This window comes from Ixodes scapularis, unplaced genomic scaffold (assembly GCF_016920785.2).
Source record: "Ixodes scapularis isolate PalLabHiFi unplaced genomic scaffold, ASM1692078v2 PGA_scaffold0__279_contigs__length_252992795, whole genome shotgun sequence".
Classification (NCBI taxonomy): domain Eukaryota; kingdom Metazoa; phylum Arthropoda; class Arachnida; order Ixodida; family Ixodidae; genus Ixodes; species Ixodes scapularis.
The window spans coordinates 112,446,770-112,470,583 of record NW_024609835.1 but is presented as its reverse complement, the minus strand read 5'-3'; the positions used below and the strand labels follow the sequence as shown (position 1 = coordinate 112,470,583).

Below are 23,814 nucleotides of genomic sequence, written 5' to 3'. Positions count from 1 at the left end.
CACCGAAGCCTTCGGAAGTCGTCGCAAGCTTTAAGTTCAATTCACGGATGCGTCATGACGGTGAGACAGCGGCGGATTTCTTTGCTTGTCTGAACAAGCTGGCGGATGATTGCGGATTCGGCGCGTTCCGAAATAGAATGCTGCGAGACCGCATCGTCGGAGGTATTAACGACGAGATGATACAAAGGCGACTCCTAGAGATTCCAGATTTGACCCTTGACCTCGCAAAAAAGACGGTCGTTGCAATGGAAGCAGCGAAAAAAGATTCGCAGATGCTGTCGACGTCTATCCAGCCAAACCTCGCGTCAGCTAACACAGTGTCACACGATGCAGCTGTGAACCCGAAGTGGAAGACTGGTGCCATCTCGTGTTTTCGTTGCGGAGGCGAGCATTACGCCACACAGTGCCGTCATGCAAGTACCACTTGTCACAAGTGTCGGGGAAAGGGGCATCTGGCACGAGTGTGCAAGGGGAAGACAGCGGATGCAACCGCCGGCGGCCCGACGACGTCCACTAGAATACCGAGATTGGTCCACACCTTGGATGGAGCGGGCCAGTCGCAAGATGTCTCACTGCCAGAAGTCTACGAGATGTGGGAAATGACATCTTCTGCAGTCGACGGCCAACCTTTCCGAGTGGAAGTTACGGTGAACGGGACTTCATTGCTGATGGAACTTGACACGGGAGCTAGCGTGTCTGTTGTGTCTGAGGAGACATTTCGACGCGAATTTCCATCAAGGCAGCTGGACCCGTCGCGCATCATGCTGAAAAGCTATTCAGGTGAACTTTCCCCAGTTCAGGGAAGCCTTACTGCAACGGTGAGACTTGGAAACCGCGAATGTCAGGACATCCTGTATGTTGTCCCTGGCACCTGCGCCCACCTCTGCTAGGACGTGGCTGGATGAAAGGCCTTGGCATCAAGCTTTCCAACGCGAAGGATGTCAACTTCGTGACTTCTGTTGCGAACCTCGTTGCTGAATACTCCAGTGTCTTTGATGAAGGTCTGGGAACTTTCAAGGGGGTGGCCGCAAAGATAAATCTTCAGGACAACGCCAAACCAAGGTTTTTCAAGCCTCGTTCAGTTCCATTTGCGATGCTTGACAAAGTCAACGAGGAGTTGCAATGCATGGAACGGGAGGGAGTCCTACGTCCAGTGAAGACTTCGGAATGGGCTGCCCCTATTGTACCGGTCCTGAAACAAAATGGGCAGATTCGCATCTGTGGAGACTTCAAAGTCACTGTGAATCCTGTGACTGTACCTGAAAAGTACCCCATTCCGCGAGTGGAGGACCTGTTTGCTAAGCTGAGCAAAGGCGAGAAATTCAGCAAGTTGGACTTAAAAAAAGATGCATACCTACAAGTTAAACTTGATGAGAAGTCGTCACAACTGGTTACCATCAACACTCCACGAGGTCTGTGCCAGTACACTCGCCTGCCGTTCGGTGTGACCTCTGCACCATCGATCTTTCAACGAGAGATGGAGAACCTATTGCAAGGACTTAAGCACGTCGTTGTATATTTCAACGACATTCTCGTGACAGGGCGAAACGATCAAGATCACCTGGAAAACCTGAACCAAGTGCTGAGTTGGGTGCAGCAAGCTGGGCTGAAGCTGAAGCTGTGCAAGTGCGATTTCTTGGTTCCCCAGGTTAAATACTTTGGTCATGTCGTTAGCTCTGCGGGATTCCAACCAAACCCAGAAAAGACTGACGCAGTACTGAAAGCTCCAAGGCCTACCGATGTAAAAACGCTGCAGAGCTACCTGGGACTGGTCAATTTCTATCGTCGGTTCCTGCCTAACTTGTCCAGCGTTCTACATCCGTTAAACCATCTTCTGGGGGCAAAGACGCCTTGGACTTGGGGTGCGGACCAGGAGCAGGCTTTTCGTCAGAGCAAGGAGTTACTGCTGTCTGCTGCGGTATTGGCGCATTATGACCCGAAGAAAGCAGTGGTGCTTATCTGCGATGCGTTGCAGTACGGAATTGGGGCTGTCCTTGCTCACCGAGAAGGTTCAGGTGCTGAGAAACCAATTGCATTTGCATCTAGAGGTCTTCTGCCGGCTGAGCGCACCTACAGTCAGCTTGACAAGGAAGCCCTGGCTCTGATATTTGGTGTGACTAAGTTCTGGCAATACCTGTGGGGCCGTGACTTCGAAGCGGTCACGGACCACAAGCCCTTGCTGGGGCTGCTTGCTGCGAACAAGCCTGTACCTGAGACCTGTTCGCCACGGGTGCTGCGTTGGGCACTGATGCTGTCGGTTTACAGCTACAAACTGAAGTACAGACCTGGTTCACACATAGCAAATGCGGATGCCTTGAGTAGGCTGCCGCTGCCAGTTCCTCCATGTTCCATCGAGCGGCCAGCCGAGGTATTTATGCTCGAGGGGGCCTATCCTCGCGTACTACTTGCGTCTGTCGTGGCTGACGCCACTTCAAAAGACTTGATTTTGTCGAAGCTTCGAGATCATTTGTGGTCTGGAGCTGAGCTGCATGACCCAGACTTAAAACCGTACGCTCCTCGAACAACTCAGCTGTGCGTACAAGAGAACTGTATCCTGTTGGGGTCAAGAGTCGTCATCCCAGGATCCTTACAACCAGAGGTTCTACGACTCTTGCATGAAGGTCATCCAGGGATCGCCAAAATCAAGGCCGTGGCTAGGAGTCATGTATGGTGGACATCATTAAATGAAGACATTGCGGCTACAGTGCGGGGATGTCGTGTGTGTCAAGAAAACCAGCGACTCGCACGACCAGCACCAATGATGCCATGGCCATTCCCAGAAAAGCCATGGTCTCGTCTTCATATCGACTTTGCTGGACCAATGAAGAACCGATATCTACTCATCGTGGTCGACGCCTACTCAAAATGGATTGAGGTCATTCCTGTGTCCACGCCGTCGGCAGAAGCCACGATCCCTTGCCTGCGTGTGATGTTTGCCTGTCACGGACTACCAGACCTCGTCGTATCCGATAACGGGCCGGCATTTGTAAGCGGTAGCTTAAAGAACTTCCTTCAACAAAATGGAATAAGGCAGATTCTAACACCACCGTATCACCCAGCGTCAAATGGAGCCGCTGAGTGAGCGGTTCAAACCATAAAGTTGAAGCTGAAGAAGGCAGCTGATGGAAGTTTCCAATGTCAGCTGGCCCGAATCCTGCTCAACTACAGAACTACACCTCATGAAACCACAGGGTGCACTCCGGCGGAGTTACTGATGGGCCGCAAGTTGAGGACTGCTTTGGCTCTACTTCACCCGGACCTGAGGTCAAGCGTATCGAAAAAACAACTCATCCAGAAGATGGCGCACGACAGGGGTGCTCGACTGATACCAACTGTCCAACCGGGTGATGCCGTGTATGCGAGAAATTTTCGACAAGGTCCACCATGGGTACCGGCCACTGTGATCGACACTCCCAGTGACCACATCACAGATATCGCACTCCCAGACGGTCGGTGTTGGAGACGTCATGAAGGACATCTGCGTCCTGACCTATCCCAAGCTAGGGCATCATCGGGTCCGCGACCAGAGCCGGTGGATCAGGCCGCTCCTCCTAATGGGAATGTGCCTGTACCACTAGAGGATTCTGCCCAAGCGGTACCTCAAACTGTAACAGCTGAATACCAGCATGACGACACTCAGCCTGTTCCTGGCATTCCGCTACCAAGGAGTCCTGGTACTCTACTACCGAGGAGAAGTAATCGAGCATGAAAGCCTCCTGTGCGCTTTTCACCGTGAAAATCGGTGGGACCTTGGCTCATTTTTGTTAGGGGGGGGGGGGAGGAATGTGATAGACGACCAGGTGGCGCCCCCTGCACACCTGGTATATAAAGAGCATGTCGCAAGAGATTAAAACAGTTGAACACCGGGCAAGCTTGTGTGCACTCGTCAATGCCCCGCTGTCCCGGGAACTCGCCGAACATTACAATCAGGGTGTGTATTTTCCGGTTTTAACCGAAAAACACCGATAAACATCCGTAGGTGACAAAAATTTGAAATCGGTTAAAACCGAAAAATACCGGTGGTTGGATATTTTCGCCCTGGCTAAAACCGAAAAACACCGGTTGCTGCATGTTTCCGACCTAGCGCAACCCTTTCCCCGTAGAGGTTCGTCAAACGTGTTATCTCGTGGATCCTGCATTCTTCCAGTGTTTATACATGCCTTGCACATGGCGTCAGTCCGCCCTCCTTTCTGGCGGTCAAAAGCATCTAGTGGGTAGTGAACGCATTGGAAGCTAAGCTCTCCAACGCCTTAAATTTCCCCTATTGTGTCTACCATGGCCTCCTTTTGTGGAAAAGTTAACGCAGTGGAGGGTAGGCTCTCACGTGCCCTTTCCCCATTGTGTCTGGTCAAGTGATGTCGGTGCAAGCCATGTATTCAGAGGCTGCCGTGGTTCCTGGAAGACACTGCCAACGTCCGTGTCATAAGGAGCGTGCGTTTTCATAATTGCGGGTTCTGAACCGCAAGGAACGTGCTGCCATGAAGGTTGCAAGCCTCTCAAAGTATGCTTGCATCTACTATAATAACCAAGTGGGAAAATAGATTCTTCCTAGAAAAGAAGTGTATGAAATATGTGAATAAAATTGGAACTCTGTCTGTGATCTATCGCATTTTTTTTCCACCGATAATCACCGATTTTAGCCTAGTCGTGAGACGTCCCACCGAAATATACCGGTGCTTTGAGAATAAATAAACACCGAAAAACATCCGCCGATTTTTCTCACAAATAAACACCGGAAAGTACACACCCTACTTATGATGCATATCTTTAGGGAGTTCGGCCCTTTATTTATGCTGTCAAGTCTTCAGGCAGCAATAAAATATTTTAATTGTCATCAATACATTTGACTGTACGAAGTTAACATCACCGCTTAAGCCCAACACGAGAGGATGATACTCGAGAATACGCCATCTGTTGAGTTTGCAGAAACGTGTTTTTATGTTTGCTGTTCGGCAGTGTGAAACGCCGGGTCGCGGGCTACGCCAAAAACGACTGTGTGCTCACATTATACATCTGAAGGCAAATACACGAAATGTGCAGAAAGAGAGATAATAAATGGTATTCTTCTAAATAATCCCATACACGACACCTTACTGTAAAAATAACTGAATAGAAATTCGGGTTTTAAACGTAAACACGTTTGACAGAACTCCGTCTGGTTGGGCCAAAAATTTGAAAAATACGACCTTCACCAGCCAAGTCCTAAGGAGTTGGGAGCCCGACGTTTTAATAGGTCGGGCTCAATAGATCGACAGCCACCTAACCATCGGTGTATGTCAACGGAATATAGGGCACTTGAAGAACATAAAACTTCCAAGGAGACCTAAGCACTGCTTGTGAGTTGTGAAGGCGAAATCATGAATGTCGTTCTTTTGCGGCGTAGTGGTGTGGACGGCCACGTTTCGTTGGCTGACGGCTGAGCGTGCTCTCTCGTGAAGTGGCCTCACCGCGTTGAGCTCGGCCGGCCGTGCAACCACTTCGGAGTTTGCCTGAGTCGCACCGCCGCACCTCTTTACGGCGGCCGGGTTGCTGCGCGCGCTGCGCCGCTATGAAGAGGGCTTCTCTGGTGGCGTTTTTTTAGAGCTACACCGCACGAGAGCCAATGGGAGCCTCGTTCCTTGAAGACACGCGCTAGCCAATGGGAGCCTATCCATCATATTTCTGCTACATGCCACGCTGGGACGGGGGAAGGCGCCGTTTGGTGCGGCTTCAAAGCTGAAGACGTCGGTTCGCTCCATGGGAGACTTTCCTTCGCTTTTAATGCTTTCTCATTAAAAATGAAGGAAACAAACGACACACTGTAGACAAAAAGGAAGCTGCAGCTCTCCTTGTGCAAATAGTTTCTCCTGATGAAAATACCGAACTGGTTTTGAAACAAACTTCTAACTGTTCAGGACTTGGTTGGTTATCGTTCGAATTTCTTTAAGAGAGGTGTGTGCAATGATGTTCTTAATGACACATAAATATCGCGAAGAATAGACAATATATTTCTAACTTAAATCACATTTGGACATCGAATTTCACGAGCTCGAAACTTCGTAGAATACATACTCGGGAGGCTAAAGTTATATTCGGTTTTACGTGCACTTGTTTTGGGGCCTTATTTTACAACTCTGTGCTTTATCAGTCATGCGCGCTGTAACATTTTATTAGGCTGCCGCATATCATTGCGAGACTGCTATATATACTGCACAACTTCACAATTTGGACATCCCCTCTTGCTATACTTCGTTTCAGCTTAAAGGGGCATTGCAAAGGGACGAAGAAAACCAAATGCTGCTTCGAAAGGCGTGCCTATCAGTGTCATACAGGAACGTTCAGTGAAAACGTTGGTCTAGAGCGTCAGATAACGACGACATAGAATCCTAGAAGGTTGACATTTGGGCTAGTTGGTAGTCTAACATATTGAGGTATTTAGCGCACAAGGTAGAGAGAAGGACAGGACAGAAAAGAGCGCTACTCACAACTACATTTACTGATAAGAAGAGAAGAGAAAGAAAACACCCAAATAATCCGCCGCGGACTCGTGCATCTGCCACAGCCCCGTGAATGATAGCGGCTAGTTCATCCAGGCTCGTGCGGGCCCTTCATTGTTTGTTCAAGGAATCCCCTTTTCTTGTTTGTTAGCCCTACGGATTCAACGCTAATACAGTTCCTGTCCTCTTGAAGGATGTAGAAGGCCTCCAATACCTCGCGGGTCAATTTGTCTTTGTTCTTCCTGAAGATGTTGGTCTCACGGAATAATGGTCTGCACGCGCATTCCCTGCAGTGGAGAGGAAGATTTCCGCCCACTGTAGGCCTTCAAGGAGTAATCATGCTCCGGGAGTCGGTCATTGAGGCATCTGCCCGTTTGGCCTATGTAGCTCTTGCCACACGAAAGAGGTATCTTATATACAACGCTTGAAGCACACGGTAGGAATTTGTTTGCATGCTTCTTGGTGCATGTGGGTTTTGTGGTACCCACAGCATGTGCATTAACACTATTGCAAATTTGGCTCATTTTTTGTGGTGCTGAAAAAACTACTCGGAACCCATAGCGGCTTACGACGTTTTTTAAATTATGGGACATCCTGTGCAGGTACGGTATTACAAATGGCCTTGTTCACTTGACACTGGTCTTGTTGGACTGGAAGCCTTTTGCCTTCTTCACCAGAGTGTTTGCCACATCCGTCAGTAGGGCTGACGAATAGCCGGCTTTTGTTAGCTTCTCTACTTGCATGGTGAAGCTGGCTGACATAGTATGAAGAGAAGACTTCCTTAGTGCCGAGCCCAGACACGGTAGAGCTATGCCGCTCTTGATGGTTTTTGAGTGCGCCGAGCCGTAGTCTAGAATGGCTTTTTGGAACGTGGGCTGTACGACCAACAAACATGGGTGTCCCCCAGGTGGAGTGAAAGATCCAGGTACTGTAGTATGTTTTCTTGGGGCACCTAAAATTAAACCTTTGCCTCCATACTCAGCAAAGGTCTCTATAATGTCTGTTATAGAGACCTTTGCCTCCGTACTCAGCAAATTTTTATAGTTGTATGTCCACACGTTCGCCATCTTGAAGAATTACTAGGAAGTCGTCAACATACCTGGCGACCTTGTTCACATTTTTGCCTTCAAGCGCACTTTCTATCGCATAGCCCACTTCTCCCAAGTAGATGTCACTAAGACTGGGGCGACGCAGGAACCGATGCAGACTCCTGACTTCTGCAGATAGCACCCATCCCGCCACCCAACTATCATAGACATCAGGATTGCTAGGTTGGACATTTGAGAAAAGGTACCTGGAAGTGACGTAATGGAAAGGAGGAATGTATCCTAGCAACACTCACGTGGCAGCTCTGCCCACTTTGACGCCGCTACGTCATCGCAAACTTGACACCTGTCACCCGTTTGAGCGACGTCCGGAGCCAACCTCCGACGAGCGGAAGGAGCTACGCATTCCTTGAGGCGTCCCTACGCGCGGGATACGGGGTAGGATTTACTACGACGCGGGGAGCAGTTCCTGCGTTTAGCGAAGGAACGGCAACCAATCCTGTGCGTCGCTGGCCGTCGCATCTGTTCTATTACAGGTAAAAGTATTGAAAAACAATCAAAACCTGTTGTGCGTTGTTAAAACAAACCGCTTTTTTGTGTCCTTTTGCATTACATTTAAGAATTAATTGGAGAGAAAGTTGTTCCAATATTATGCGGGATGTGCGCCACGCGCCTTCTTCAAACCAAGATGTCGGACCACGATGAGCTGGGGGTGCCGGGGGCAGCGGAGAGGTCGGCGGGACCAACGAGGAGCGCGCGAATGACGGCTGCTCAGAAGGAGGAGCAACTCACCTTCATGTGTGAGCACCCGTCGCTCGCGCGCAATGCCACTGACCTCTCCGCCGCCCTGACGCGGGACGACAAGCGGAAGCTGTGGGAGCAGCTCGCTCTGCGCCTGAACGCGCTGGGGCCTCCAACCATGAGCTACAAGCAGTGGAAGGAGCATTGGTCCCGGCACGTGATGAAGGCGCGGAAGCAAGCTGCACAGCTCAACGAGACCGCGAGGTAATCTTTGTAGTCTGCTGATAGTGCAATGAAATTTATTCAGTCGTTTTCGTTGTCAACAGAAGGACCGGGGGCGGGAGCTCAACCGTGCGCCCACTAGCGTCGTCCCTGGCCAGGATCCTGACGCTGGTGGGCACAGATTCGGTGCTCGGGGCCCCTGGGGTGTGGGTCCCTGGTGAACCGATTGATTGATTTTGGGGGTTTAATGGCGCAAGAGCTACGAGGCCATCTGCGCCAAACGATAATAACAATCAGCATGCTTTGGTGAGAGTTTTACCAAAGTGTGACCTAGGATTTGGTAAAGCTATATTTGGTATAAATTGCCAAGGCTAGTAAGAAAGTCAACTACCCTGCTAAAAGGAACCATGGGATTCTCCCCTAGCAGGAGGGCCGGATGAAACGGGATTTGTTGTCGAAACAACTCAGGAAAAGAAACACGATGCTTGGGCTCCAGAGCGGGACAGGTCCCTGGTGAACCGGGAGACCAGCAGGTACATAGTTCAACAATTACCATCATGTTAACAAAGAGTGCAGGGCAGCGGGCACCAATGCGCTGCACCGCGGAATATCAATGAGGATGCATTTAAGAAACATATTGACCTTTTGCAAATGTTAGGAGCTCTAGCGGAAGACATTGCATCTGTCCATGTCGTGGCGAAATCTAATGTTTGACACCCAAACAGGGACATGCGTCATTTTTGCCACCTCGCCCCTGGCTGTTGCAATAAATCCCTATGGTGTCTTGCTTGTAATTTTTGGGAAGATGATGTGCTAGCACTAGACATATTTCCCGGTACTCAATGGAAACGTAGTCAAAAAAAGAAAGTGAGAGTGCCTCTGAGGTGGCATTCTCAAAATGTTCTCCTGCGAGTAGAATGCATGCTCGTCAAAATGTTTTTTCAACATATGGGAAGCACAGACAAGGCTGTGTGTTCTCTTGAGTTGTTATAAATTCCCCTTCCAGAAGAAGCCAAGCAGCAGCAGGCGCCAGATGGCAGCCTAGTTGGTGCCCTCCACCTTGCGAGGTAAGCTCTCTTGCTAGGGCATCTGGGACCTATCATCAGTGGTGCAGGTATGAGCACCATCATCACCCATACTCGGTTTCCTGGCAGACACGACAGGCCGGGGGCCGTGGGTGCGGCCCACCGTGCCTCGCGCCCCCCCCCCCCCCCTCCCCAGTCGAGGCAGGAGCGGCACGACGCGGCTGCCATCCAGGCCGTGGAGCAACAGGCCCTGCTGCTGCAGCAGAACGTGGACCAGGCTGCAGAGGAGAGGGGGTTCCAAGGTCGGGTACAGGCTCAAACTTAACCTTACACGCACTTACAACTAACAAGGTTAAGACCAAGGTGCTGCCACGAGGCCACAGAAAGCAGTGCATGTCCACAATGGTGCAGAATGACACAGTCGTGGTTTTCGCTAGGCGTTCTACTGACGCCTGGTGCACCCGCGGCGACGGCATCAGGAACGACATCGTGAGTGTGCCTGGGATTTCTCATTGGCGGCAGATGTTCGCTCCGCGCGTTCGTGGTTTTCGCTAAGCGTGCTACTGATGCCTGGTGCACCCGCGGCGACGGCATCAGGGACGACATCGTAAGTGTGCCCGGGATTTCTCAACGGCGGCTGATGTTCGCTCCGCGCGTTTGTGGTTTTCGCTAAACGTGCTGCTGACAGTATACCTGTGTGTGTCCGTGGGGTGCACCTGCGCGGTTTTATTAGTTGAACTACCGTGCGCCTAAGACTTTACCCAGCGGCATTGTGAGTACCTTGAAAGATATCTTTTGTGGCAAAGAACTTGCATGGTTGTTCCTATTTGGTCTGATTGCTTTTGTCTACAGCTGTGCAAATTGTTTTACTGGTATGGGCCCTGTTAAATAAATACATAGAACCTTCAAGTCTATATAGACTAACCGCTTTAATTGTTACCGAATCGTCAAGCATCTGGTAAACATAACCAACCACGGTTCACAGGTTTCCTCCTAAGTGCCTTCGGTTGACGTCCAAAAACAGAAAGAAAAAACACGGTAAATTCCGCCCAATCTGGTGATGTTCTGGTAAATAAGTGAAAAGAGTCCCATAATCCAGTAAAATGGACGTTTACTGGAAATACCTAGACTCCCGGTACAAATCCGGTGACATTCTGGTAAAATATCTGGTGACATTCGGGTAAGAATTTGCTAACATTCCTGTAAAACAACCGGTGACATTCCAGTAACAAATCTGGCAACATTCCGCTAAACTACGGCTTTACTGAAAGTGAAAACAGTCCCATAATCCAGTAAAATAGACTTTTACTGAAAATGACATTCCAGCAAAAAAATATTTTTCAATAGGGTTATTTATTTATTTTATTTATTCCACATGCCAAGCCGGCCATTTAATTTTGCAGCCTGAGATTGGCGCAATAGTCAGATTGCAGCTATTGCCAAGAGCTCGGTTAGTCCTTTTTCCTTGGCTATGACCTGTGAAGCAAGTAGAAAATATTGGCCAGGCAACAACGGATTTATGCCCAAGCAAGCCATGTCTCGTGTTTGACGAACAGCGGCAGCTATACTTGGCAACAGGTTAACAGTGAAGTGGAAGCTCCTCCCACCTCTTTGCACTTTAGCAGAGCGAACAGTAGAGAGGAAGCAAGCTCCTCTCCAGCCTTTGCTCTGCTGAAGTGGGAAGAGGTGGGAGGAGCCTCCGTTTAATTCTTAACCCGTCGCTAACTATAGGAAGTGTTCTTCCATTCCTGTCAGGTGTCAAGAAATTTTTCATTGAGAACTTAAGAGGCCTGCAGTCTAGTTATGGGTTGCAATAGCAGCTAGATTCATTTTGTCTTACCTAAGCATTGAACTTGGCCTTTATGCTTTTTTATGTAGCATTGTCATATGTCTGACAATATGCAATCTAGAGACTATGTGCTTCATAGTGTCCTTAAAACATGTGATATATTTCTTCAGAATGACCCAGTGTTTATATGGTGCATCTCTAGTCAGAAATAATTTTTTATTTTTCGAGAACTTGCTATTGCTAAGCTCAAATAAGAATGTTTTGAGCAACATCTGTGATAATTCTTTCAGAGTGGTCCAGTGTTTTTATGGTGGTATGCTAGTCAGGGAATATATATATATATATTTTTCCTTTTGAGATTTAACTATTGTGCTCAAATAAGACCAGAGTGTTCAACAAGATATCTGTGATATATACTTCAGATTGCCCAATTGTTTACAAGGTTCCAGTCAATGCTCAGTTTTACTTCCATGAATGAAATATTACATTCCATGTTGTCACACTTCTATTCATGAAGTCACGGGTTTTTCTTTAAGAAATAAAGAAATTTTCGAAACAAACTACCTGTGCACTGTCTTAAGATAACACAATCACCTAACTTTGACGAAGTGCCATAAAAGAGATAATAAAATGGGGCAGAAGGCAGGACGCTTTGATGCATTTGTAATATGAAACAATGTCCACGACAACAATATCCCTGGTTCAATCAGCAACTAAGAAAGCAACCTCTGCTAAAGCAAGCATTTCTTTCTAGAGGTAGTCTGAATTAATTCTCAGTTCTTTGCAGGGGCAATCCAGATGACCTGTGGGTCTGGCAACTAAACCTGCGAACCTTTTCTGTCACTGTCGACTGCGTCTCGTGCCTTCTGCTCATAAAAATAAAAAAGGCTGTATCGATATCACCGCGATGCACTCGACATCTATCCGGAGGCAGCACGCTGGCTGCGCGACAAACTTCACAAGGTGTAGGAGCTGAAGAGAGTATGTAGCTTGTGGACGGCCATGACTGTGGAGCAGGAAGCGAAGTGTGCACTTTACGGCTTCCACGGGGAGGGCTTCACTGAGGGCAAGGATGTGACGGGGTCCTTGGTGGTCAGGACCTCAGTCGTGGTGGCGAGAGGTTCCATGTCGCTGGCGGCGTCCATGCTGGGCACCACCACGGCGAGGGCGCTGAGGGGCTTCCCGACAGTGTCCCTGGTGGTCGGGACTACCGTCGTGGCGGCGGACACCTTGCGTGTGGCGCTCCGCACGGGCACGTCTGCGGCGGGTTCCGAACCGGGCGACAAGGCGCTGCCTCAGAGCCTTCCCCCTGTCCGAGAGGCCGACCGGAAGGCCGACCGGAGGGCCGGCAGGAGCCAGCCTCTCGGGAGCCTACGCTGACCTCTCCGAGCTCGGCTAAGAACCGTCCGAGCTCGGCTCAAAACCGTCCGAGCTCGGCTCAGACTCCAACTCTGACTCTTCAGGGTCGGAGTCTGACTCCGGTTCTGGCTCGCTCGATGCAAGGCAGATGTTGTGGAGCACTGCACATGCCGAAATAATGTCAGTGGCTGTTGAAGGGTGGTAATACAGAGCCCGGTGCCTTTGCAGACACCGGAATCTGTTTTTCAACAGCCCTATGCAGCGCTCCACAACAGACCTGACCGAGGAATGCGCCTTATTAAACCGGCCGCAAGCGGTGGAGGTTGCGTGGTTCCCGAGGACAGGGGTGATGAGCCAAGGCTCCAAGGGGTAGCCGCTGTCGCCTGCACATGTAGAGGCTGGAACATATTACATTCTTTACTTTTTTAGAATGAATGGCAAGAAAACAGCAAAAACAGCTGTGTGCAACTATGTCAATTATAATGTAACTTAGGTGTGACTTAAAAGTTTGTTAATATTTCTGCACTACAGTATCAGTTTACATTATGATTAATTAGCACCAGCTTGCCTGCAAACTCCCTAGTTATTTCATGTAACTATGTGTTTTGCTGGTGGGTTGTATGGAATGTGTGCTCGATTCCTTAGGGGTGCTCTGTTGTATGCAAGTGCATTATTAGGCCCTTGCATCCGACAGGTAAAAGCTCTGTTGCTTTTGGGAGTGTGGCCGTGACCTTAGGCACGGGCAGAGCAGAACACGCTGGCCTTGTCTTTGGCAAGGCCAGCGTGTTCTGCTCTGCTTAGGAATGCTTAGGAATGCATCGTTCTAACGCTGTGTGCATCCTTGTGCAGATACTGGCATCGCTGTTCTTCCTGCGGCGCTGGTCACCGTTACTTCAACCAGTCATCGTCACCCCGTCAGCAAATAATCAAGTGTTGCTTGGCTTTCCGGACAACATCGTCGGCGGGCCCTTCGGTGCTCCCGTGGATTGGCCGCAACCGCAGCGTGTCTTCACTCCGTTCGAGAGGGTTTACGCATCGACATCGACATCGTCACTCACGGATGGCCTGGCTTTAAAACCGTGGAGCGCCCTTGGATGCTTCAGTGGGCATGGAAACAGCTTAGGAATGCATCGTTCTAACGCTGTGTGCATCCTTGTGCAGATACTGGCATCGCTGTTCTTCCTGCGGCGCTGGTCACCGTTACTTCAACCAGTCATCGTCACCCCGTCAGCAAATAATCAAGTGTTGCTTGGCTTTCCGGACAACATCGTCGGCGGGCCCTTCGGTGCTCCCGCGGATTGGCCGCAACCGCAGCGTGTCTTCACTCCGTTCGAGAGGGTTTACGCATCGACATCGACATCGTCACTCACGGATGGCCTGGCTTTAAAACCGTGGAGCGCCCTTGGATGCTTCAGTGGGCATGGAAACAGCTTAGGAATGCATCGTTCTAACGCTGTGTGCATCCTTGTGCAGGTTGGTTCCGTTCCATCACTACACGCTAAGAAAACTAACAACCATTGCCTTTTGCTGTTTCCGTGCCCAAGTGTTTTTTTCGCATTACTTCTGGAGTGTCTCGACGTTTTGAGGTCACTGTTATTACTCTCTGGCGACGTAGAGCTTAACCCCGGCCCCATGACTGTAGCTCAAGCGACGCAACTAGATGATGTATGCAAGCTGCTGCAAGACCTTAATGCTCGTGCCATAAAGTCACAGGAGGGGCAGAGCAGTTTAATAAAAACCGTGGAAGAAATAAAAAAAAACCAGCAATCCATTGAAGCAAAAATTAACGAATTTGGAAGTCGACTCCTCCTTGTTGAAAGTAAGATTTCTGCGCTTGAAATAGTCGACCACGACTTTCAAGAGATGCAGGGCGTCGCAGAAGCTTTGCAGAACAATAACGTTAACTTACTCGAGCGTCTTAATGAACTTGAAGATCGTTCAAGACGTGATAACCTCATTATTCATGGTCTTCCCGATGTTGCGTCAGAAACATGGGCGGAAAGTGAAACAAAAGTTCTCGAGCTTATTTCCCGTTCCCTTCAGCTCCAGGTTACCCCAGATTGCATTGAGCGCGCACATCGAATCGGCTCCTTCAATCCTACCAGATGTCGCCCGCTAGTTATAAAGTTTTCTTCCTTTAAGGTCAAGGACAAGGTACTTTTCTCGCGACTAAAATTAAAAGGAAACACGACGTATATCACCGAAGATTTTTCTCCAGCTACTCGAATTGCCAGAAAAAAACTAATTGAATTTGGTAAAGCTACGAATTGCATATATCAGCTGCGGTATAACAAGCTGCATGTCAACAAAAAGTGCTACATGTACAACGCGACTACTGATAATGTTTTTGAGTTCGGTTCCGCCCCCGATGTGCGCGCGAGAGATAACACAGAGATTGTTCCAACTAACCTAACATCTGCATCATCATAACGAGTTGCGAGGGGTGAGGGTCGTACTGATAAAAACAAACATTTGTCAGTACTTTTTTGTAATATAAGGAGTGTGTTGCGTCATAGGGATGACTTGTGCTCTGCTATAGACTCATCCAGTGCTGATATTGTGGTTTTAACCGAAACGTGGCTTTCCTCTTCTGTTAAAAATTCCGAAATATTTTGTTGTGAAAAAAGTTTCAAGGTTTATCGTTGCGATAGAGGTGAAAGGACTGGTGGCGGTGTGTTAATCGCAATTGCAAGTCATATTGAATCGTTTTGCGTGCGCCTGAATAGCGAATTGGAAATAACATGGGTTTGTTTGCATTTGAATAACCAGAAACTTATTTTGGGTGTATGCTATCGCCCGCCATCTAACAATCATTCCTTCGTTACCAGTCTTCATGACGCAATAAACTCATTAATAATACGCTTTCCTTCCGTTCCGATCATTCTTTTAGGTGACTTCAACTACCCAAATATAGTCTGGACTGGCTTGCATGCTTACAGTCACCCATTTTCATCAGACGCGACTGACTTCATAAACATGTGTAGCGATTTCAGCTTCAGTCAATTGATGACTCTTCCTACTAGAATTACCCATACAACAGCCAACATATTGGATCTAATTTTAACAACGTCATCTTCTTTAATATCTTCAATTAGCACCATGCAGGGCATAAGTGATCATTCATTAATACATTTTGTCATCGATGTTCCTGTTAGAAATGCTCCAAAGATTCAGAAAAAAATACGCGACTATGCTAAAGGTAACTTCGAGGCCATTAACAGTGAACTTTCTTTTTTTCTTGATGATTACTTGCCGCTCTTTTCGGAACGCTCAATTCAGGAAAATTGGGATTTATTTAAAACGCAGGTTGTGCATCTTACTAATACATATATACCTTTGCGCAATATTTCCGTTAACCCGCAATCACCATGGTTTAACACCACATTAAAAAGGCTTTCTAACAAGAAAAAACAAAAATTTCGAGCAGCTAAATTTTCAAATGTTGATTCTAAATGGTCTGCATACCATATTGCAGCCAATAATTATAAAAGTGCTATTGAAAATGCGAAGGCTACTTATTTTAATGTAACTCTACCATCACTTTTAACAAGCAACCCAAAGCAGTTTTGGAATGTAATTAATCGTAATGAAAAATCGTCAATATCATTGTTTAGTTCCTCTGGAAATGCTGTGCCTTTTAGTGAGTGTGCCCTTGTTTTGAACTCCGCCTTTGTGGCTTCATTTTCAGACGTTAACGTGTCATCTTTACCTCCATTTCAACATACTGGATTTGTTCCTATGTACCCGGTCGCTATTGATGCTTGTGGAATTGTTAATGTAATCGATAATTTAAAAATATCGTGTTCCGCGGGAGTAGATGATATTAATTCAAAATTCCTAAAAAGTACCAAAGAATATTCTTCAATAATACTTTCTAAACTATTTAATCAGTCTCTTAATTGTGGGTATTTGCCGGACGACTGGAAGGTGGGAAAGGTGGTGCCGATACACAAAACGGGTGATCAACATTCTCCTTCTAATTACCGTCCCATATCGCTAACAAGCATCCCATGCAAAATTCTTGAGCACGTCATTTTTTCACATTTAGTAAACTTTTTGGAGTCTAATAACTTCTTTTCTCCCGCCCAACACGGTTTTCGTAAGTCATTTTCGTGTGAAACCCAGCTACTAACCTTCACTAACGACCTTCACCTTATTCTTGATCGAAGTTCCCAAGCTGACTGCATATTCCTCGATTTCGCTAAAGCATTTGATAAGGTATCACATAGTCTACTACTTCATAAGCTAAGCAAACTCAGCATTGATTCCGCTGCACTATCTTGGATTCACGCCTTCCTAACTAACCGGTCTCAGTTTGTATTTGCGAATGACACGTCTTCTCCTTCAGCTTCTGTGACGTCCGGAGTGCCGCAGGGGTCTGTACTGGGTCCTCTTCTTTTCCTTATATATGTCAATGACTTACCCTCCTGTGTTTCATCTTCGATTAGCTTGTTTGCTGACGACTGTGTTATATATCGTGAAGTGACTAACAAATCCGATGTTTCTTCTCTTCAGTGTGACCTTGACCGTGTATCTGAATGGTGTGACTTATGGCATATGCAGCTTAACACTAACAAATGTAAGGTAATAAGGGTTTCTCGGCTTCAGAGTGATGTCTCTTGTTATTACCTAAACCACACTCCTTTACAACAAGTAACAACCTACAAATATTTGGGGGTTCATATTTCATCCAATCTGTCCTGGGAAACTCATATTCAATACGTAACAAGTAACGCCAATCGTATGCTGGGTTTCATAAAACGAAATTTTTCAGCAGCTCCCTTATCACTTAAACTACTTCTTTACAAAACACTTGTTCGCACCAAACTAGAATATGCCTCTTCAATTTGGGACCCCGGTACTGACGTATTAACATCTGCAGTTGAAGCAATTCAAAATAGATCCGCCCGATTCATACTTACTAATTATCACCGCACTGCCAGCGTAACATCCATGAAATCAAGTTTGAACCTGCCTAATCTTGCATCGCGTAGAGAAGTTTTTCGTTTGTGCCTGTTTCACAAAATCTACTACCACAATCATACTTTGCGTGACAAGTTATTAGCACCTCCTTTTTACATATCACAGCGTCTTGATCACCGACACAAGATGGGCGTACCTTCATGTAACACTACTACTTTTCACAATTCATTCATACCCCGAACTACAGTGTTGCGGAACCACCTTCCAGCGTCTGTGGTATCAATATCTGACAGCGTTGCTTTCAAAAATTGCCTTAACAATGTTCACATTTCAGCGTTTCACTAATATGTACATATTGTTTTACATTCATAGGTTGTTATTCATTGTATGTTGTTGAATTCTATTGATGTAACCCGCTCCCCTCTGTAATGCCTTCGGGCCTTGAGGGAACTTTTAAATAAATAAATAAAAAAATCCTTGGGGGAGTTGGAGATGGGGAAAAGAGAGGGGGTGGTTAGATTGGAAAGGAGTCAGGTCCTGTTGGGACACGGAGGGTCTAATAGGAGGAGCTATATAGACCTTTCCAGCGGCAGTCTCGAACGAAGCGATTTACAGCACGTGTCCCTGGTTTTGAGAGTGTAAGTCAGTGTTGCCCGACTGCGCTGAGCTGTGGAGTTTCTCGTCAGTGGGCTGTGGCAGCCTGCGTTGGCGCGATTCCGGACGCTGGTGGCGGCTGAATTGCCGCGTTTTCTTTTTTATCCTGTGTTCTGTGGCGAGCATAATTTATAGAGGTCTTTAGGAAAGCAGTGCTCTATTTTTGGGAACAAAAACAAGGAAATGAAAGCTGATTTGGTGAGTCCGTGCGCGACAGAACAAATGCAACTGGAATGTTTGTTTCATTTTAAGTTCATTGTTTTACGGCACCGTACACCCAGCCGTATCAATCTGTAAATGTCAAAATATTTGACTACACAGGATATCCGTACTGTATGGATATTCCCCGCCCACAACATAAAATTCAATGAGTCTCATCAATCGAACAAAAAATATATTGTACGTACCCCTCGGTGCTGCATTATCCGAACAGGATTTGAGAAAGGTCTCAAATAACACAGCATATCCAATATACAGTGTCGACTAGGGTGGCTTCATGCACATGAAGGCTCCCTAGTGTCGACTATAGTCACTTCACGACGATCGGACGGAATTCGGCGTGTTTTGGGGAACATGTAGAAGAGAGCTCCTTTTTTGCACAGCTTCATAGCAAATGAACGAACGTGCTTATTCCGTCGCCACACACCGGACCCGACCCTATAAGCTAGTTTTTGCGAAGACCCGGAACGCAGCCTGGAAGGCTTTTTGGAGATTATCTCGACGGAAATAGTCCTCCAAGCACGTCGAACTGCCTGCGTCGAGGGCTGCTTGACGTTCGCTCTCTTCGTTCGTTTCCTGCGAAGGCCGAGCGGGCTACGAGCCCTGGTATTCCCTGGTCCTCACAGTGGAAGATAACATACAAAGGGTAAGCATCCTAAACAGGCGAATAAAGTAAAACTTTCCAAGAAAAGCCGGCAAACTCCGAATGCAAAATGCAGGTGGGCAGTCACGCTGGCCGGGTTTCCACAGCTCAGGCGGGTGCCAGAAATTTCTGGCTGATAGGGGTCGCTCGATTCGTAAAATGGCGGCGGCCTGAGCGCTCTTTTTGCAAAGGTCTATAGGCAGACCGAAGAAGAAGGGTCAGGGAAAAGAATCCAGTGTGTGGGACAGAGACGACCCGAGGACAGATTTGGCGAGCCCCAAGTGGCCAAGGAGGTATTGATCCCATTCCGTACAAACTGACGACCGTCAGAGCGACCAGGCGAGCCCCCAGGGATTAGCAAAAGAGCTCCAACTTCATGCAAAAACCAACCAGCAAGAGGGTACAGCCAGACAGTAACAGTGAGTGGGCCGAACCGGACAGCGACTCGCACTGCGGTCGCATGCCTTGCGCAGTCTATCACTGTCGTGAGATTGGTGTAGTGTGGCTTTCGTAGCCTGCAGAGTGTGAGAGTTATGTGGACATAAACAGAGATTAATGGCCAAACTTTGGGTGTTGTCTCACTTCAACGAGTTCCAGCAACTGTGTCTGTGTGCCTCACAACAAGCACAGTACGTGTGGTACTGTGGCTTTCAAGCAGTGGGAGCCACCGTGTGCGTAAGGAATGAATTTAGTATGCTCACCAAGCAGGAACCGGCCGTCGCGTGGCAGCTGCCCTTGCTCGAGTTGGTTTCGTAGCCAGAAAAATTGCCACAGGAAGGAGTCGTGCACTGACCCGGGATACCGTGGGTCGATGCACGTTATCCGGCAGTCGGCGTCACACACCTGAAAGTGAGAGATATTGACATGTAATTACCTGAATCAACAAGTAGTAGATTGTACTTATGGTTCACAAAGCTGTCGCAATTTCAGAACCTTTTAAGTTATTTTGTCTGACACATGCATGTCAACACACCTTCCTGGATGCAAGGTACAACTAACTACCTGAAAACAAAAAGAATGCTTTTTTTTACGGAAGCTTGCACGTTTTAACAGACAAATATTATTTTTGGGAGAAGCGTCTCACGGCTCACATGCTACGTAGAGCACACGCTCGCGCAGTCGTGAGACCTCACAGCCCGCAGTCATAAAATGGCATACTAAACCGTATCGGCAATACATATTTTTTTTTTCTATTGATTTGGGGCGCGTTTTGACAACGTATCATGGGTGTGCTTACCACCATCACGTTGAGGGCGTAGAAGTACTTGCGGCACCAGTACGCCGCCTTCGTGACGGTGGGGTCGTTCTTGGACGGGCCGACGATGGAGACGATGGTCCCGTCCACGCTACCGATGATGCCGGGTACCCTGCCAAGCAGCTTAAAGCCCCTCTCTGTGTCGAACCTCTCGCTCGGCGTCTCTGGGAAGTGGATCCAGCCACGCTGGACCCCGAGACGACGCACGAAAGCGACGGACACGGCGCGGACTGCAACGCTGACTGTCTTTTGGTCCTGCGCTACGTGTTCGTCGCTCGCCACCATGCCTTGGAAGCTCCCCGTGTTGTAGAAGCGCAGTGCACACAACACTTGAAGCTCCACAGTCATGACCGTCCACGAGGTACGCACTCTCCTCACCTCCAGTTCCTCGCGAAGTTCGTCGCACAACCACCGCACCATGATCTTGGGCAGGCGGTATTGCTTCCAAAAAATCTCCTCCGGGAGCTCGAATGCATCGCGGTGTTCCCGATACAGCCTTTCCGGCGAAAAAAAAGCTCTATTAAAGAAAAAGTCGAATTGACGAGACGGCGACGCCTCGCCGCCGAAAATTCATACTGCCAATGACACCTAGTTCCGAGCAAGTACCTTTTGAAACTTACTCGGTACAAAACGAAACGTCACTTTGTTGTCACGTCCGGTAACCGACTCCGCCCAGTTTTGCCGACTCCGCCCACATGTTTCTAGGGAAATTACGTCACTTTTGCTTCCAACCAATCCGACGTGATGACGTCACTTCCGTGTACTAAAAAAAGGAACATGTACAATGTCGAACCTAGCTATCCAGGTAGAAATGTAACAGCTCCATAAAGCTCTCAATGGGTACTCCGCTGGAACTTCGGAAAGCGAGCTCTCCATTAGCTTCTGTACAATCCATCACCGAGGTCAGTAGCTGGTCGTGTGGCAAGGAGTAAAAAGGATTTTCCACGTCAATGCTGAAAGCGGTTCTCTTCTCAGGACCCCCTAATCGGAGATGTTCCACTATTTCCTGAGAGTTGGCAACCCTGAAGGGGTCTCTAATGCTTAAGGCGGACAGTTGTTTTTGAAGATAGAAAGCAACTTGCTTTTGCCACGATCCCTTTTCTGTGACAATGGCTCTAAATGGACAGGCCTCTTTATGTGTCTTTACGCTGAAGAAGACCTCCAGATTTAAGCGCTCCGCTTTCCCAACTCTTGTGGCTAACTGGCTTAACGCTAGCCGCTCACAGACTTTTTGCTTTATCTCTGGTTTTCTTCAGGGCGACTTGCACCTTGAACAAACAATGAAGGGCCCGCACGAGCCTGGATGAACTAGCCGTTATCATTCTCGGGGCTGTGGCAGATGCACGAGTCCGCGGCGGATTATTTGGGTGTTTTCTTTCTCTTCCTTTCTTATCAGTAAAGTAGCGCTCTTTTCTGTCCTGTCCTTCTCTCTACCTTGTGCGCTAAATACCTTAATATATTAGACTACCAACTAGGCCAAATGTCAACTTTACTGCAGTTTATTTCTTTTGCATCGGGCACTTCTTCTGTAAGCTTTAACCTTCCTTTCTCGGATCCATGTATCCTTGTTAACCTAATCGCCCAGTGTGTGTGTAGTGCCCGGGTGGCCTCTTGGCACATTCGAAGAGGTACCTGTCCAGTGGAACTCAGAGGTGTGTGCAACTTCCTTGCTCCATCGACTGGGCATACGAGAAGGTTATGCCGTGTGCTGCGATCGGAATACTGGCGCCAGGAAGGATATTTCAGTGACTGCCTGCGAGTAGCCTGTGCTTCGAGTACTGGCAATGATGAACAACAACGAAGATACTTCCGTAGGATGAGCAAGTCAGCGGGAGATGCTACGGAGTTCCTCTGGCAAAGCATTAGACCCCATCTACCAACCAAGAAAGACAAGGTTCCCTCCCGGGCGGCCAAGTTCACAACCCTAGGTGATGTAACGATTCCACCGGATGTTGGCAAGCGGTTGGAGGTAGGTTCTAAGTTTTGCTACAAGCCAGTCATGAGCCCTCCGGGGTTGGTCACACTAGCCAAGAGTGTAGTATACCGGACAGTAGAGGAGGACCGACCAAGGTGCATCTCTGAGTGCGTGGATAACCTTCAGGTTCTGCAAAGAAGAGGACCAGTGGGACCGTTTAGGCCTTTTGGAGAATACATGGTCACTAATAGACTACACGTCCTGTTATCTGATAAGGAAGGACATTTTGTCGTGTTGCCAGATGGCCTGTGCAACGAAAGGGCCATGGCAGCTATTGAGAAAAATTTTAGACCGGTGCAAGTCGCCCTGAAGAAAACCAGAGATAAAGCAAAAAGTCTGTGTGAGCGGCTAGCGTTAACTCAGTGAAGGTGCATTCACACAGCGGAAAGACGCGCGTCGTGGGGGGAATATTTTGCTTATTTTTGTATTGAAAAAAAGTCACGCGGCGAGGACGGCGACGCAGGGAGACGACGCCTCAAGACCCAATTTCTTCCTCGACGCAGCCAATGAGAGAGCGACAGGACATGACGTATCGCTCGGTTTCCGTAAGGGATTGATGGGGGAACGCTCTCCCGTGCACCTCCCGCCGTCCCGCGCAAAGCAGACGAAGCAGACAGCAGGCGCCAAAAAATGTCGTGCGAAACAAAACCCGGTCCCTCTTTTAGTTTGGAGATTCTTCTGGATCTGGTGGAAGACTACCCTCTATTATACGATAAACGGCATCCGGACTACAAGAACAAAACACTAATATCAAGCATCTGGAAAATAATTGGATCGGAATTCTGCATGGAAGGTAAGTTGAAAAGTTTTCGCATTGGCGGTAGACTATGACCGATTGATCATCTTTGTTTTAATATTGGGCCGCCTTGATACAGGTCACGTAGCGGAAAGTAAATTAAAAAATGCGAGGGACAAGTACACCAGAATCCAAGTTGATGCTCGGAACAGACGGCGGAGCGGTGCAGGAGCCAGCGAAGTTCCAAAAGTGAGGTGGGCCTACTTCGCTCGAATGCGGGCTCTGCTCGACAGCAGGAATGGGAAAGCACGGTAAGCTACAATTTTCCCTGTATGCTAGTCGGACGTATGCGATCATTACTTGATTAATTTCAGTTTGGACGAACGTCACGACGGCAAGCCCCACAACACCAAGTCCTCCGTGAGTGCTGTGAAATTGGTGCTCTTTGTTTAATTTCCGGATCAACCCGAATGGGCTTGTGTTGCCTTACAATGAAATTAATGAGATAAATAGCAGTCATGCGTCCGAGAATGCGGCGGAAATATAGTGTCAGAAATAAATATTTTATAAAAAAAAAGCCGCAATCGCCCTAACCCTTCATGGACCCCAACCTCTGTGATAGTTTGTTTTTATTTCCATCTATGTTGATACTTTCGCAGAGCTGCAGTGTGTGGTCACTCACCGGGGGTATATTCATCTCCTGATTTCAGCATCAATCATGATCAGCCTCCATATGAAGACGTTGAGGAGA

At 48.0% G+C, this 23,814-nt stretch overlaps 2 protein-coding genes across 2 annotated transcripts; both read left to right on the top strand.

The window, feature by feature from the left end:
- The first annotated feature begins 245 nt into the window (after nucleotides 1-245).
- LOC120838096 lies at nucleotides 246-890 on the top strand. The gene has a single exon (XM_040207851.1). It carries the CDS (start codon nucleotides 246-248, stop codon nucleotides 888-890), a length of 645 nt encoding a protein of 214 aa, XP_040063785.1.
- Nucleotides 891-22,957: 22,067 nt separating this feature from the next.
- Nucleotides 22,958-23,516, top strand: LOC120838094. The gene is made up of 3 exons (XM_040207850.1): nucleotides 22,958-23,120; nucleotides 23,203-23,374; nucleotides 23,438-23,516. The coding sequence occupies exons 1-3, from the start codon at nucleotides 22,958-22,960 to the stop codon at nucleotides 23,514-23,516; spliced, it is 414 nt and encodes a 137-aa protein (XP_040063784.1).
- The last annotated feature ends 298 nt before the right edge of the window (nucleotides 23,517-23,814 follow it).